The 16,326-nt window shown below is 39.2% G+C and overlaps 1 protein-coding gene across 1 annotated transcript in view; it reads left to right on the plus strand.

Annotated features, from left to right (window-relative positions):
- IL1RAPL2 (interleukin 1 receptor accessory protein like 2) overlaps window positions 1-16,326 on the plus strand; it is a 551,542-nt gene that overhangs the window by 488,366 nt on the left and 46,850 nt on the right. The window contains exon 5 of the mRNA XM_049644145.1: window positions 14,270-14,399. Coding sequence (XP_049500102.1) covers window positions 14,270-14,399 — 130 coding nt within the window. The remainder of the gene's footprint in view (window positions 1-14,269; window positions 14,400-16,326) is intronic.

The following is a 16,326-nucleotide window of genomic DNA, read 5'->3' on the forward strand; positions in this document are numbered from 1 at the left end:
TAAAAAAAAAAAAAAGAATAGTAGGAAGGTGAATGACTTTTACATAGACATCACAACTATCCACTCCTCATTTTTAAAAATTGTATTAAATTTTTATTTTAATTCCAGTATAGTTAATATACAGTGTTATATTAGTTTCAGCTGTACAATATAATGATTCAACAATTCTATATATTACTCAGTTCTCGTCCTGATCAGTGTACTCTTTAATCTCCATCACCTATTTCACCCATCCCCCTGCCTACAACCCCTCTGGTAATCATCAGTTTGTTCTTTATAGTTGAGTCTGTTTCTTGGTTTGTCCCTCTCTTTTTTCTTTTGCTCAATTGTTTTGTTTCTTAAATTCCACACATGAGTGAAATCATATCGTGTTTGTCTTTCTCTGACTGACTTCTTTTGCTTAGCATTACACTCTCTAGCTCCATCCTTGCCAAAATTTATTCTTTCTTGTGTTGTTGATTTTAGCCATTCTGAGAGGTGTGAGGTCATATCTCATTGTAGTTTTGATTTGCATTTCCCTGATAATGAGTGATGTTGAGTGATATTTTCATGTGTCTGTAGGCCATCTGTATGTCTTATTTGGAAAAATGTTCATATCATCTGGTCATTTTTATAAATTTTTACTTAATTTATTTTCTTAATTTACATCCAAGTTAGTTACCATATAGTGCAACGATGATTTCAGGAGTAGATTCCTTAATGCTCTCTACCCATTTAGCCCATCCCCTCTCCCACAACGCCTTCAGTACCTCTCTGTTTGTTCTCCATATTTATGAGTCTCTTATGTTTTTGTCCCCCTCCCTGTTGTTATATTATTTTTGCTTGTCTTCCCTTATGTTCATCTGTTTTGTCTCTTAAAGTCCTCACATGAGTGAAGTCATATGGTTTTTGTCTTTCTCTGACTAATTTCACTTAGCATAATACCCTCTAGTTCCATCCACGTAGTTGCAAACGACAAGATTTCTCATTTTTTTAGAATGGCGCATTATTATTAATTACATATATATATATATATATATATATATGATAAAGAAGATGTGGTATACCACATCTTCTTTATCCATTTGGGCTCTTTCTGTAATTCGGCTATTTTTGATAGTGCTGCTATAAACATGGGGGTGCATGTGTCCCTTTGAAACAGCATACCTGTATCCCTTGGGTAAATACCTAGCAGTGCAATCGCTGGGTCAGAGCATAGCTCTGTTTTTAGTTTTTTGAGGAACTTCCATACTGTTTTCCAGAGTGGCTGCATCAGTTTGCATTCCCACCAACAGTGCAAAAGGGTTCCTCTTTTTCCGCAACCTTGCCAACATCTGTTGTTGCCTGAGTTGTTAATGTTAGCCGTTCTGACAGGTGTGAGGTGTTATCTCATTGTGGTTTTGATTTGTATCTCCCTGATGATGAGTGATGTTGAGCATTTTTCCATGTGTTGGTGTGCCATCTGGATGTCTTCTTTGTAGAATTGTCTATTCGTGTCTTTTGCCCATTTCTTCACTGGATTATTTGTTTTTTGGGTGTTGAAATTGATGAATTCTTTATAGATTTTGGATACTAACCCTTTATCTGGTATGTCATTTGCAAATATCTTCTCCCATTCCATCAGTTGCCTTTTAGTTTTGCTGATTGTTTCCTTTTCTGTGCAGAAGCTTTTTATTTTGATGAGGTCCCAATAGTTCATTTTTGCTTTTGTTTCCCTTGCTTCCAGAGACATGTTGAGTATGAAGTTGCTGTGGCCAAGGTCAAAGAGATTTTTGCCTGCTTTCTTCTCGAGGATTTTGATGGCTTCCTGTCTTACATTTAGGTCTTTCATCCATTTTGAGTTTATTTTTGTGTATGGTGTAAGAAAGTGGTCCAGGTTCATTCTTCTGCATGTTGCTGTCCTATTTTCCCAGCACCACTTGTTGAAGAGACTGTCTTTATTCCATTGAATATTCTTTCCTGCTTTGTCAAAGATTATTTGACCGTATGTTTTTGGGTCCATTTCTGGGTTCTCTGTTCTGTTCCATTGATCTAAGTGTCTGTTCTTGTTCCTTTACCATACTGTCTTGATGATTACAACTTTGTAATACAGCTTGAAGTGTGGGATTGTGATGCCTCCTGCTTTGGTTTTCTTTTTCAAGATTGCTTTGGCCATTTGAGGTCTTTTGTACTTCCATACAAATTTTAGGATTATTTGTTCTAGCTCTGTGAATAATGCCTTATTTGGGATGGGGAGGTTATTGTTGAATTAAGTTATTTATGTATTTTGGAATCTAACTCTTTATCAGATATGCCATTTGCAAACATCTTCTCTCATTCAGTAGATTGTCTTTTAGTTTGTTGATTATTTCCACTGTTGTGCAGAATATTTGTATTTGGATCTAGTCCCAATAGTTTATTTTTGCTTTTGTTTTCCTTGCTTCAGGAAGGAAATGTTATGGCCTATGTCAGAGACATTACTCCCTGTGCTCTCTTCTAGGATTTTTATGGTTTCAGGTCTCACCTTTAGGTCTTTAATCCATTTTGAGTTTATTTTTGTGTGTGGCATAAGAAAGTGGTCCAGTTTCATTCTTTAGCATATAGCTGACCAGTTTTCCCAACACCATTTGTTCTAGAGACTGTCTTTTTTCCTTTGCATATTCTTGCCTCTTTTGTCAAAGAGAGATTGACTGTATAATTGTGGGTTTATTTCTGGGGTTTCCATTCTGTTTTATTAATCTGTGTGTCTTTTTCTGTCCCAAGCCCATACTCGTTTTATTACTAGAGTTTGTAGTATAACTTGAAATCTGGATTTGTGATACCTCCAGCTTTGCTTTTCTTTTTCAAGATTGCTTTGGCCATTTGAGGTCTTTTGTATTTCCATACAAATTTTAGGATTATTTGATATAGTTATGTGAAAAATGTTGGTATTTTGATAGGGATTGCATTAAATCTGTAGTTAGCTTCGGGTAATATGAACATTTTAATAATTTTTGTTCTTCCAGTCCATGAGCATGGAATATCTTTCTTCCATTTCTTTATGTCATCTTCAATTGCTTCATCAATGTCTTACACTTTTCGAAGTAAAGATCTTTCACCTTCTTGGTTAAGTTTATTCCTAGGTATTTTATTATTTTTGGTGCAATTGCACATGGGATGGTTTTCTTAATTTCTGTTTCTGTGTTAGTGTGTAACACAGTATTAGTGTGTAGAAATTCAACATATTTTTTTTTCAGTTCAACAGATACAAAATGTATTGATTTTGTATCCTGAGACCTTACTGAATTCATTTATCAGTTTTAGTAGTTTTTTGGTGGAGTCTTTAGGATGTGCTATATATAGTGTCATGTCATCTGCAAATAGTAAAAATTTTACTTCTTGTTTACCAATTTGGATATCTTTCATTCCTCTATCTTGTCTGAATGCCATGACTAGGACTTCTGGTACTATGTTGAATAAAAGTGGTGAGAGTGGACATCTTTGTCTTGTTCCTGATATTAGCGGAAAAGCTCTGAGTTTTTCATCATTTAATATGATGTTAACTGTGGGTTTTTCATATATGGCCTTTATTATGTTGAGGTATTTTACCTCTAAACCTACTTTGTTGAGAGTTTTAATTGTATATGGATGTGGTACTTTTTCATATACTTTTTATGCATCTACTGAAATGATCATATGGTCTTTATCCTTTCTCTCATTGATGTGATGTACCACTTTGATTGATTTGGGAATATTGAACCAAACTTGCATCCTGGGAGTAAATCTCACTTGATAGTGGTGACTAATTTTTTTAATGTATTGTTGGATCTGGTTTGCTAATATTTTGTAGAGCATTTTTTCATCTATGTTCACCAGATATATTTGCCTGTAGTTTCCTGATTTTTTTGTTTGTTTTGTTTTGTTTTGTTTTGGCAGACTTTATCTGCTTTTTTGTATCAGGGTAATGCAAGCCTCATACAATGAATTTGGAAGTTTTCCTTCTTCTTCTTATTTTTGGAATATTTTGAGAAGAATAGGTATTAACTCCTCTTTAAATATTTGGTAAAATTTGCCTGTGAAACTAACTGGTCCTGGACTTTTGTTTGTTGGGAGTTTTTGATCACTGACTCAACTTCATTGCTGGTTATCAGTCTGTTCAAATTTCCTTTTTCTTTCTGGTTCACTTTTGGGAAGTTATACATTACAGATACACAACTTACAGCTTTCAATCATGGAAATTTAGATACCTAGTTATTATGATAGACTAAATTGCTATGGTAAAGACTCATCTTTTGTTCTCAACACAGAGAAATGCTGGACAAAACAAAAGTGAAACAAGGATTGTACATGCTTAGCCCAGGTTGAAAGTAAGTAAGGGAAATTTCCAGACTTTAGGAATGAAAAGGGAAATCAAACCCAGGGAAGGAAGCATAAACTGAAACTAAATACCTCCTGGAAATATTAGAAGCACAGGGCACCTGCGTGGCTCAGTTTGTTGATTGTCCAACTCGATTTCAGCCCAAGGTTGTGAGGTGGAATTCTCTGCTGAGCATGGAATTCTGCTTTGGACTCTCCATCTCTCTCTCTCTCTCTGTCTCTGTCTCTGTCTCTCTCTCCTTCTGCCCCTCTCCCCCACTCGCATTCTCTCTCTTTCACTCTGAAGTAAAAAAATCAAATTAAAAAATAAAAAGTAAAATAATAATTTAAAAAAAATATCAGAGGCAGATATGGATATTAAGGGCATAAGAGCTTGGGTTCAGGATAAGACAGACCATAGAGCCACAAACCTATGTATAGTATAGAGCTAGAACTGAGATCTAAGCAAAAATCTAGAAGCTTCAGTGGTTTGTGAAGCCTAAAAATCTATGAAATGGGGACTAGAAAACTCTGTTCACTGGTACAGGAAAGCAGCCAGGAAATTCACACTTTGTGCAGTGCCATGCCACAAGTGAAAAGAGATACTCAAGAGAAATTAGAACTCTAAACTTGTACCAAGCATGGGTGTGGACTCTAAATTCACACAACCTACCCCCAAGCTAATAAATTTACAGAAAAACTGATTCCAAACCAGTAAAAATTGTAAGGCCTTAGCAGAGGCAAACTTAGAACCACTCTGAGGGAATGCCCACACAGCCTGAGCTCCCGGGACTCCCACAAAAAAAAAAAAAAATCCCTGCAATAGATAAAAACACAGTAATAAAAATTACAAATCTCACAAAAAATTAACCACTGTGAGTGTGCTTCTGTTAACATAATTGGAAAAAAAATGTATCCCAAGAAATAGAGATAATAGGACAATTTAAAGGGAACAAAACAGTTTCCTTGAAAATTGCCCAAAGAGAAAAAGATTAAAGAACTGTGTGGCTAGAATATAATATTGATGATTATTCTGTGGTCTTTATAAAATCCATAGCCCATCAAGGAAAAGGGGGATTAAGCTAAAGAAATTGAAAGTTAAATTTTTATCCTTGAGAAATTCTTAGAAAGTCCCAGTACAGGGGGAGATTAAGATGTGCAGGCAAAATTAGATTTTATCTTTCCACACTTACCTGCAATTCTATCATGTTAGGTAAGTCAGTCTCAGATTCTCTTAAAGTTGTCTCAGAGCAGTTGTATGGGTTTGAAGTGCAAAATATAATTTTGCTGGGCTAGTTGGAAACTTATGCATAGACCATTCAGTGATTAGCATGATGGCTTTAGTTTTGAAAAAAAAAATTGAGAACTCATAGAACCTGTACACAAATTCCATTGTATTTAACTTATTTTGTGTATTGTCCTTTTTTTTTTTATTTTTTAATATATGAAATTTACTGTCAAATTGGTTTCCATACAACACCCAGTGCTCATCCCAAAAGGTGCCCTCCTCAATACCCATCACCCACCCTGCCCTCCCTCCCACCCCCCATCAACCCTCAGTTTGTTCTCAGTTTTTAACAGTCTCTTATGCTTTGGCTCTCTCCCACTCTAACCTCTTTTTTTTTTTTTTTCTTTCCTTCCCCTCCCCCATGGGTTTCTGTTATGTTTCTCAGGATCCACATAAGAGTGAAACCATATGGTATCTGTCTTTCTCTGTATGGCTTATTTCACTTAGCATCTGTGTATTGTCCTTTATATGTACCCTCCCAGATATAAATTTCCTTAAGAGATGGACTTTTAAAATTTTATTGAGCTTCATTGAGCTGTAATTTATATAGCATGCAATTTACCCATTTAAGGGTACCATTCAATAGCTTTTAATAAATGTATACATTTTTGTAGCCACCACTAGAAAGCAACTTTAAACATTTCCATCATTCCCCCAAAAGTTTGCTCCCCCATGTTTTCAGGCAATCCCTGATTCCAGCCATAAGTAACTACTGATGTACTTTCTGTTTCTATAGTCATGTGGTTTCTAGAAATTTTATATAAATGAAATCATAAAATATGTAGTCTTTTGTGTCTGGCTTCATTTACTCAGCACAATGGTTTTGAGGTTTATTCATGTTGTAGCATGTACCAATAACCATTCACATGTTGATGGAAATTTTAGTTGTTTTGGGCTGTTATGAATAAAGCTGATATGGGAGGCAGTTCAAGATGGTGATGTATGAAGGGACTGAACTCACCATGGAGACACCAAATCTAAAGCTATATATGAAACATTTTCCTCTGAAAACTACCTAAGAAATTTCTTCACATTGGGCAAAAAAGAAAAAGGCCACACAGTAGTAGGTATGACAGGCTAAGACACAATCTCACCATAAGCCCCACCACTGGTGCATCAATTTACAATCAGGGGAGAATTCCCAAACTTGGAGGTTCTCCCTGAGTAGCAAAGGGTTATTACACTATATCAGGTACCCCCAATTTTTAGTACCTGCAAGTGAAATATAAGCCTTCAAATATCTGGTTTTGAAAACAAATGGGGCTCATGTCGCCAAGACCCAAAAGGCTGTAGTCAACTGAAAAACAGCTATTAAAGGACTCATGTGTGGACTCACTCACCACACAGTCCAGCACAGAAACAGCTATGTAAAAAGCACCCAGACTTTATGTGACAGAAATTAATTTGTTAATCTTAAAGCACCAGCTGGAGGGTCAAGGGACTCTCAGAATACTCTCTAAAGATGTGGGCTAGTGAGCACTGTTTTCACATTCTCCTTCTGACCTGCTAAAGCGATCAGGCACTATTTTTTTCTTCTTTCAATGAGAATAATCTTTGGGTTCTCCCTCTGCTGTGCTCCAGAGCACCAGTGTCTCCCAGATGGGAGCTTTTACACACATCTTGTACCCTGGTTTTGTGTCTGGTGTCCTGGTTTTTTTCATCCAGCAGATGCCTTTTATTACTATGTTCCAGAGGACAGGGGCTTTGTGTTCCTGGGCTCCATGGGACTATAATAATAGGAGAAACAGTTATTCACAGGCTACTACCCCCAGGGCACTGCACAAATAGCAAACTGAAACCGATTCTCAGTCTGTCTGTGAAAGAGGCCTATTTCCTTGTCCTGGAGTTAAAGCCTGAGAAGCAGGTTTCAGGCTCAGGTACTCTTAGGGAACATAGCCTGATAACATATTTGCACTCTGCCTTGCTCCATCTCACTTGTATTTCCCAGAAAGAAGTTTATACCCTTGTCTGGAGCTCCAATCTTTGTGACTGTAACCTAAGGGATACCTCCAACTCACCTGGTCTGCAGACCAGCAGGGTTTATGCTTGTAGCCACAAAGGACTGTATATATTTGCATCCTTTAAAAAGCTGCTGCCTGAGGCTCTGGCTTCCAATCAGCCTGAGTCTAAGTGCTGACTCAAATCTTCCCCTGTGGGACACTCATAGGTCTTTACACACCCTCACCTACTGGGAGCGATCAAAAATATAATAGAATATTTGGACAATCAAAAATGTTTGAGAGACATTGAAGAGCTGAGACAGAGTTGAACAACAAGGTTCATCTCCTACATAAGGTCACTACTTCAGAACTAGAAGAGGTGGTTATTTCATCTCATGTATAGAAAACAACACAGACACTCAAGTAAAATGAAGAAACAAGAGAAAATGTTCCAAACAAACAAACAAGAAAAAAACCTCAGGGGGAAAAAACTTTAATGAAATAGAAACAACTAATTTATCTGATAAAGAGTTCAAAGTAATGGCCATAGACATGTTCACCAAACTCAAGGAAAGAATGGATGAACACAGTGAGAACTTCAACAGAAAGATGGAAAATATAAGGACATACCAAACAGAAGTCACAAAGTTGAAGAATACAATAAACTGTATTGAAAAATACAATAAAGGGGTTTAACAGCATATTAGATTAAACAGAAGAAAGTATCAGTGAACTTGAACCCAAGACAGTACAATTCACACAATCAGATCAGCAAAAGAGAGAGAAAAAAGTGAAAATAGCTTAAGGGACTCAGGGGACAATATCAAGTGGACTAACATTTATGTTATACAGATTCCAGAAGGAAAAGAGAGACAGAAAACTTGAGAAAATTTATTTGACGAAATAATGGTTGAAAAATGCCTTAACCTGGGGAAGGAAATAGACATCCATATCCAGGGAGCCAGAAATGTCCAAATAAGAAACCCAAAGAGACCCACACCAAGACACATAATTAAAATAGCAAGTTTTCACCAAGGTGACACAGGCAAACCCACCCCATAACACTCTAGGCCTACACCATTTTGGCTTCAGATAGCTTTCTTTGGCACCCCACATGCCAAGCACTCTGGAAACTCTTGGGTTATGTCTGTTTTAGGTTCAGTCATCCTGCCAAATTGTAACCTGTGTGGAGTTCCCAGGAATCTCAGGTGCTTTCCTGCACTGGTTTCAGCCACTCCACCCATGCACCACTAATGTGAAATGCCCTGGAATACTCCTGCCCCTGCCAGCCTTGGCTCCAGCCACCCAGACAGGAAACCCACTGTGCTGAATACTATGGGACATACTGGCTTACACCCAATTCATCTTTAGCTGTCCCACTAGGTTATATTCAGAGTAGAGAGCCCTGAAACACCTGGCTTACACCCTATTACTTCAGCTGTTCTGCCAGGGCAAATTTTGTGTGGACAGCCCAAGAACAATACCAGACCATGCCCATTCTAGCTTTAGCTATCTTGCCAGTATGCCCCCTGCATGGAGCACCCTAAGATCTCCCAACTTATACCCCACATTGGTGCTAGCAACCACTTCAGGGGACCCTCTGTACAGAGAGTCCAGGAAATCCTGGTTTATATCCACTTCAGCTTCAGTTATCCTGCCAACATGTCCTCTATAGAGCTTGGGGTGCCTTTAGCTTGCACCCACTTTTAGTTAAGATATCCTGCCAGGGAGCCATCTGTGAGAAGAGCCCAGGGACCTCCTAATCTGCATGCTACATCAGTTCCAGTCACCATGCCAAGGCACGCCCTGAATAGAATGTCTGGGACATAGCAATTTAGACTCATTTTAGCTTCACCTGTCCTGAGAGGGTGGCCTCAGTTCATAGAACTTTAGACACCCCAGCCTGCATCTGCTTCAACTTTACCTGTCCTGACAAGGTGGCTGTTATATGACATGCCTTAGGACCCCATCCCATGCCAGCTACAGCTCCAGCCAGCCAGCAAAATTCATCAGGCATACACAGTCTATGTAACAGAGTATCATACATAAGACCATTTCTTCCAGTTTAGTAGAAGGAGCTGTTCCACCCAATCGATATAAACAAATACAGAAAGTCAAACAAAATGGTAATACAGTTGAATATGCTTCAAAATAAAGAATAAGATAAAATCTCTGAAAAAGAACTAAATGAAATGTAGACAAACCATATGTCTGATAAATTATTTAAAGTAATTATTGTAAACATATTCACCAGGCTTGAGAAAAGACTGGAAGAACTCAGTGAGACCTTCAATAAAGAGATAGAAAATATAAAAAAGAACTAATCAGAATTGAAGAATACAATAGCTTAAATAAAAAACACACTAGAGGGAATCAATAGTGGATTAGTGGATGCAGAGAATATATCAGTGATTTGGAAGACAAGGCACTAGAAAAAGCCTAAACTGAACAGCAAAAGCAAAAGGAGAATTGAAGTTTTACAAAGGATGGTTTAAGGGATTTCTTGGACAACATCAAGTGAACAATTGCATTATAGGAATCCCAAAAGTAGAAGAAGAGAGAGAAAGCAGTGGAAAATGAAATGGATTTGAAGAAATAATAGCTGAAAACTTCTCTAACATAGGGAGAGAAACAGGCATCCAAGTTAAGAAGCACAGAATTTCAAACAAGATAAACCCACATAGGTCCACATCAAGACACATAATAATTTAAATGTAAAAGGTCAAAGATAAAGAGAAAATCTTAAAAGTTGGGGCGCCTGGGTGGCTCAGTTGGTTAAGTGTCTGACCCTTGATTTCAGCTCCAGTCATGATCTCATGGTCATGAGATTGAGTCCTGTGTTGGGATTCTCTCTCTCCCTCTCTCTCTGACCCTCCCATCCTCATGCTCGCTTACTCTCTCAAAACAATTAACTTTAAAAAAAGAAAATCTTAAACATAGCAAGAAAGAAAAAAAAAGTTTTTTATGAGGAAAAACCTGTAAGGAAATGGCATGATATATTCACTACTGAAACAAGAATACTCTACTGGGCAAGTTTATCATTCAGATTTGAAGGAGCAATAGTTTCCCAGACAAACAAGAGATAAAAGAGTTTACCTCCACTAAGCCAGGCTTACAAGAAATGTTAAATGTGATAAGGGAGATAAGATGGGGAGAGGAGAGAGGTAAGCAGAGGAGTAGGAGTATCTAAGTCCCATCTCATCCCACAAATACAATTAGATAACTATAAAATCATTCTAAATATCCCAGAAATCAACTTGAAGATGGACAGAACAAACTCCACAACAAAATGGAGAGAAGAGGCCACACTGAAGAAAGTAGGAAGTGCAGGGATGTAGTTTGCTGCAGATGGGAGGGAGCCATGATCATGGATAAAGGAAAGAGAGAGCAGAGCACACAGGGGAAAGCGTCAGGAGAACATTTCCCCAAAGCCATTAGCTTGGAAAATGAGTAGTGCTGATTTTCATGAGTTCTTGCAACCAGCAAGTTCTTGCAACCTTTAAGACTGGTGTTTTAAAGGTCAGTGGGCTTGGCTGAGAGAGAGCCCGAGGAAATGGCACTGCTCCTGGAGAGAAAGCAGGTAAAAATCCCAGGAGCAGATAGCATGGTAACAGTAAATTAAAGAATGTCTGGGGCACACAGTGGGGAGAATCTTTGCTCTTCTTGGACAGTGCCCTTGAGAGGCAATGTTCACAGAGATGCCTCTTTGGGGATAAAGGATCTGGCTGGCACCATTTCTCTCCCCCACTCCTCAGCATAAACAGCAAACCACCTGCAGAAAGCATCTCAGTCCCAACACTGGAGGCCTAATTTGCTTACACCAAGTCTCCCTCCCCCACCCTGCTGTCTGACCCTCCCTTTCTCAATCAAGCTTGCCTCAATCCCAGCATGGTGGGCTTCTCCCCCAGAAGACCAGCGTAGGCCCCTGTCCACACCACGTCCCTAAAGCCTGGAGTTTTACAAGTCAGCAGGATTGGCTGGGAAGATACTGAACTTCTCCTGTAGAAAAGACAAGCAAACAACCTGGAGACAGACATTATGGAAACAGCAATCTGAAAAATACCTCAGACACACACAAGGGTGAGATTATTGACTCTTCTCAGAGTGCTTCCCTGAGAGGCAGCATTCATGGAGACACCTCTCCAGGGACAAAGGAGCTAGATGATGCCATTTCCCTCCACCAAGCCTCAGCATAAACACAGAGCCACCTGCTTGAAGTAATGCAGTGCCCTTACTGGCTGCCTAACCTGATTACACCAAGTCCCACACCAAGGGCTGTCCTTCTTGATCAAGCTTGCCTCAGTCCGAGGACATCAGTACCCTTCCCCAGAAAACCGGCAGAAACCCCTGTCCACACCATGTCTCCTGACCAGAGAGTGCTGCAGAACTTTAGTTCTAGTGAAACTAGTATCAGATCCCATTTAAAAAGCAGACCAGGTGCACCTGGGTGGCTCAGTCGGTTAAGCATCTGACTCTTGATTTTGGCTCAAGTCATGATCTCACCATTCATGGGATTGAGCTCCATGTCAGGCTTTGTGCTGACAGCTTGGTGACTGCTTGGGATTCTCTCTCTCCCTCTCTCTCTATCTCACCCTCCCCGACTCATGCATGTGTGCACGTGCACGCTCTCTCTCCTTTGAAATAAATAAACATTTAAAAAAAAATAAAAGGTAAAAAAGTAAAAACCAGACCAGAGAACACCTAGTTAAAACTTGACACATTCTGGCCAAGGGCCAAACACTGACCACCACAAGCAAGAAGATCCTCTGTAGATGACTAGCCTGAAGAATGCAGCAGCCAAAAAGCAGAGAACACACAACACACACCAGAGACACCCCTTGAAGCACCAGGACCTAGACAATATATGATCTCTATTTCATAAAGCCATTACTCTCAAGAGCAGAAAATATAATGGACTTTTCTAACACAGGGAAGTCCAAGACTTAGACAAAATGCCAACATGGAGGAATATATCAGAAATGAAAGAATAAGGTTATAGCCAAAGATCTAAGCCAAAGAGATATAAGTAACATGCCTGAAGGAGAATTTAAACCAACAATCACAAGGATACTAGCTGGGTTTGAGAAAAGAATGGAAGACTTCAGAGAGATCCTTACCATAGAGATAAAAGAGTTAAAAAATAATCATCATGAAAAATGAAATAACTGAGATTGGAAACAGTCTTGAGGCAATGAGCACAAGGCTGGAAAAAGCAGAAGACTAAGTGATAAAAAGACAAAATAATGGAAAATAATCCCATTTAGAAGACAAAATACTGGAAAATGATGAACTGAACAAAAGAGAAAAAGAATAATTATGGAACACAAGAATAAACTTAAGGAACTCAGTGACTCCATCAAACACAATAACATTAGTATTATAGGAGTCCCAGAAGAAGAAGAGAGAGAAAAGGGGGCAGAAAATATATTTCAGGAAATAATACCTGAAAACGTCCCTAATTTGGGGAAGGAACCAGATATCCAGATCCAGGAGGCACAGAGAACTCCCATCCCAATCAACAAAAGCAGGCCACCAACATGACATATTGTAATGAAAAAGCAACAAGACAAAAGAATCCTTAACATACAAGGGAACACCCATAAGGCTAGCTGGAGATTTCTCAACAGAAATGTGGCAAGCCAGAAAGAAGTGGCATGATATATTCAAAGTGCTGAATGACAAAAATATGCAGCCAAGAATACTCTATCCAACAAGGCTATCATGCAGAATAAAAAGAGAGATAGTTTCCCAAACAAACAAACAAACAAAAACCTAAGAGTTTGTGACCACTGAACCATTCCAGCAACAAATATTAAAGGGGATTCTTTGAGTGGAAAGGTAAGACCAAAAGTGATACAGACTAGAAAGAAACAGAGAAAACCTCCAGAAACAACAAAAGAAGTAATAAAATGGCACTAAATACATATCTATTGACAATTACCCTGAATGTAAATGGAATAAATGCTTCAATCAAAAGACATAGGTGTCAGAATGGATAAAAACCAAGACCCGTCTATATGCTGCCAACAAGAGACTCATTTTAGACCTAAAGACACTTGCAGATTTAAAATGAGGGGATGGAGAAATGTTTATCATATAAATGAGCAGAGCGAGCAAGTTCCCTGGCAGGAACTGGTTCCCTTTGGGATTTTGGCTGGGGGATGGGCAAGGGAGATGGCGCTGGCGAGCGCCTTTGTTCCCCGCCAAGCTGAGCTCTGTTGTCTGGGGCTCAACAACTCTCCCTCCCATTGTCCTCCAGTCCTCCCGTTCTCTGAGCAGAGCTGTTAACTTATAACCTTCCAGATGTCAAGTCCCGCTTGCTGTCGGAACACACTCCGTCCGGCCCTTCCGCTTTTGCCAGCCAGACTCGGGGGATCTGCTTGGCCAGCGGGCGGCCCCTCCGCCCCGGCTCCCTCCCGCCAGTCCGTGGAGCATGCACCGCCTCTCCGCCTTCCTACCCTCTTCCGTGGACCTCTCCTCTGCGCTTGGCTCCGGAGACTCTGTTCTGCTAGTCTTCTGGCGGTTTTCTGGTTATTTAGGCAGGTGTAGGTGGAATCTAAGTGATCAGCAGGACACGCGGTGAGCCCAGCGTCCTCCTACGCCGCCATCTTCCAGTGATAAAATGATGGGAAGAAGAGTTGAAAATGGGTCACCTCTGAGCTTTCCTTTGGATATTAAACAGTCCTTTTCTGTCCCCTAGTGATAACCAGGAGACGTTTGTTCAATTCCTTTTTTCTGTCATTCCCAGGTAAGCCTCTGAACATCCCTTGCAAAGCATTCTTTGGATTCAGTGGAGAGTCTGGACCAATGATCTACTGGATGAAAGGGGAGAAGTTTATTGAAGAACTGGCAGGTCACATTAGAGAGGGTGAAATAAGGTACAGTACTTGAATTGCTTATTTTTTCTTTGCTCTCTTTGCAGTTAATCAATGGAACATCCTAGAAAAGTTTCTGCTTGGGATTTTAATTTCAACTCCAAATCATTCCATTTTCTAAAAGCTGATCTGGTAGAAAGAGTGAGGCTGACTGCCCTAAGAAATGCAAATGTGTAAGCTTCGAATATAAGGAAGTTTTCTCAGGTTCTAAGAATATACCATGGAGTGTAATAACCCCCTCAAATCTGCTTAAGCAAATTCCTTTGAGTTTCCAAATCTTAGGCCACTGTTACTCCATCCAGCCATACCAAATGTCCAAACTTTGTAGGTGACTCCTCAGACTACTGGGAAAATGCTCATTTATTTACTCCCTAGGAACAGACAACTTTCATAGGTCATAAAAGTAAAGCTACAGTGACAGTAGTAAGCTACTACTCACCAAAATAACTGTGATGGCTCTTGTTGAATAGTATTTATTTTTCCCAGTACCCACTGCTCATCCTAAAAGTGACTGTCAGTTTAGCACCTCCCTAGACAGATACCACCTGTTACAGAAACTGTCCAGATACCTTCCTGGTACATAGAAATGTATTCTATTGGTTTTCTAATCTTATTTAATATAAGGTCATTTGTCTTTATTCCATTGGATATTCTTTCCTGCTTTGTCAAAGATTATTTGGCCATACGTTTGTGGGTCCATTTCTGGGTTCTCTATTCTGTTCCATTGATCTGAATGTCTGTTCCTGTGCCAGTACCATACTGTCTTGATGATTACAGCTTTGTAGTATAGCTTGAAATCTGGGATTGTGATGCCTCCTGCTTTGGTTTTCTTTTTCAAGATTGCTTTGGCTATTCGGGGTCTTTTCTGGTTCCATACAAATTTTGGGATTATTTGTTCTAGTTCTGTGAAGCATGCTGGTGTTATTTTGATAGGGATTGCATTGAATATGTAGATTGCTTTGGGTAGTGTTGACATTTTAACAATATTTGTTGTTCCTATCCAGGAGGATGGAAACTTTTTCCATTTTTTTTTGTGTGTCTTCTTCAATTTCTTTCATAAGCTGTCTATAGTTTTCAGCGTATAGAATTTTCATCTCTTTGGTTAGATTTATTCCTAGGTATTTTATGGTTTTTGGTGCAACTGTAAATGGGATCAATTCCTTGATTTCTCTTTTTGTCCCTTCATTGTTGGTGTATAGGAATGCAATCGATTTCTGTGCGTTGATTTTATAACCTACAACTTTGCTGAATTCATGAATCAATTCTAGAAGTTTTTTGGTGGAATCTTTCGGATTTCCCATATAGAGTATCATGTCATCTGCAAAGAGTGAAAGTTTGATCTCCTCCTGGCCAATCTGGATGCCTTTTATTTCTTTGTGTTGTTTTATTGCAGAGGCTAAGACTTCCAATACTATGTTGAATAACAGTGGCAAGAGTGAACATCCCTGTCTTGTTCCTGACCTTAGGGGGAAAGCTCTGTTTTTCCCAATTGAGGATGACATTAACGTTGGGTTGTTCATATATGGCTTTTATGATCTCAAGGTATTATCCTTCTACAGTCTCTTCAGCAAGTGGTGCTGGGAAAACTGCACAGCAACATGCAGAAGAATGAACCTGGACCACTTTCTTACACCATACACAAACATAAACTCAAAATGGACGAAAGACCTAAATGTAAGACAGGAAGCCATCAAAATCCTTGAGGAGAAAGCAGGCAAAAACCTCTTTGATCTTGCCCACAGCAACTTCTTACTCAACACATCTCTGGAGGCAAGGGAAACAAAAGCAAAAATGAACTACTGGGACCTCATCAAAATAAAAAGCTTCTGCACAGTGAAGGAAACAATCAGTAAAACTAAAAGGCAACCAACAGAATGGGAGAAAATATTTGCAAATGACATATCAGATAAAGGGTTAGGGTCCAAAATCT

The sequence above is a fragment of the Panthera uncia genome, chromosome X (assembly GCF_023721935.1).
Source record: "Panthera uncia isolate 11264 chromosome X, Puncia_PCG_1.0, whole genome shotgun sequence".
NCBI classification, from domain to species: domain Eukaryota; kingdom Metazoa; phylum Chordata; class Mammalia; order Carnivora; family Felidae; genus Panthera; species Panthera uncia.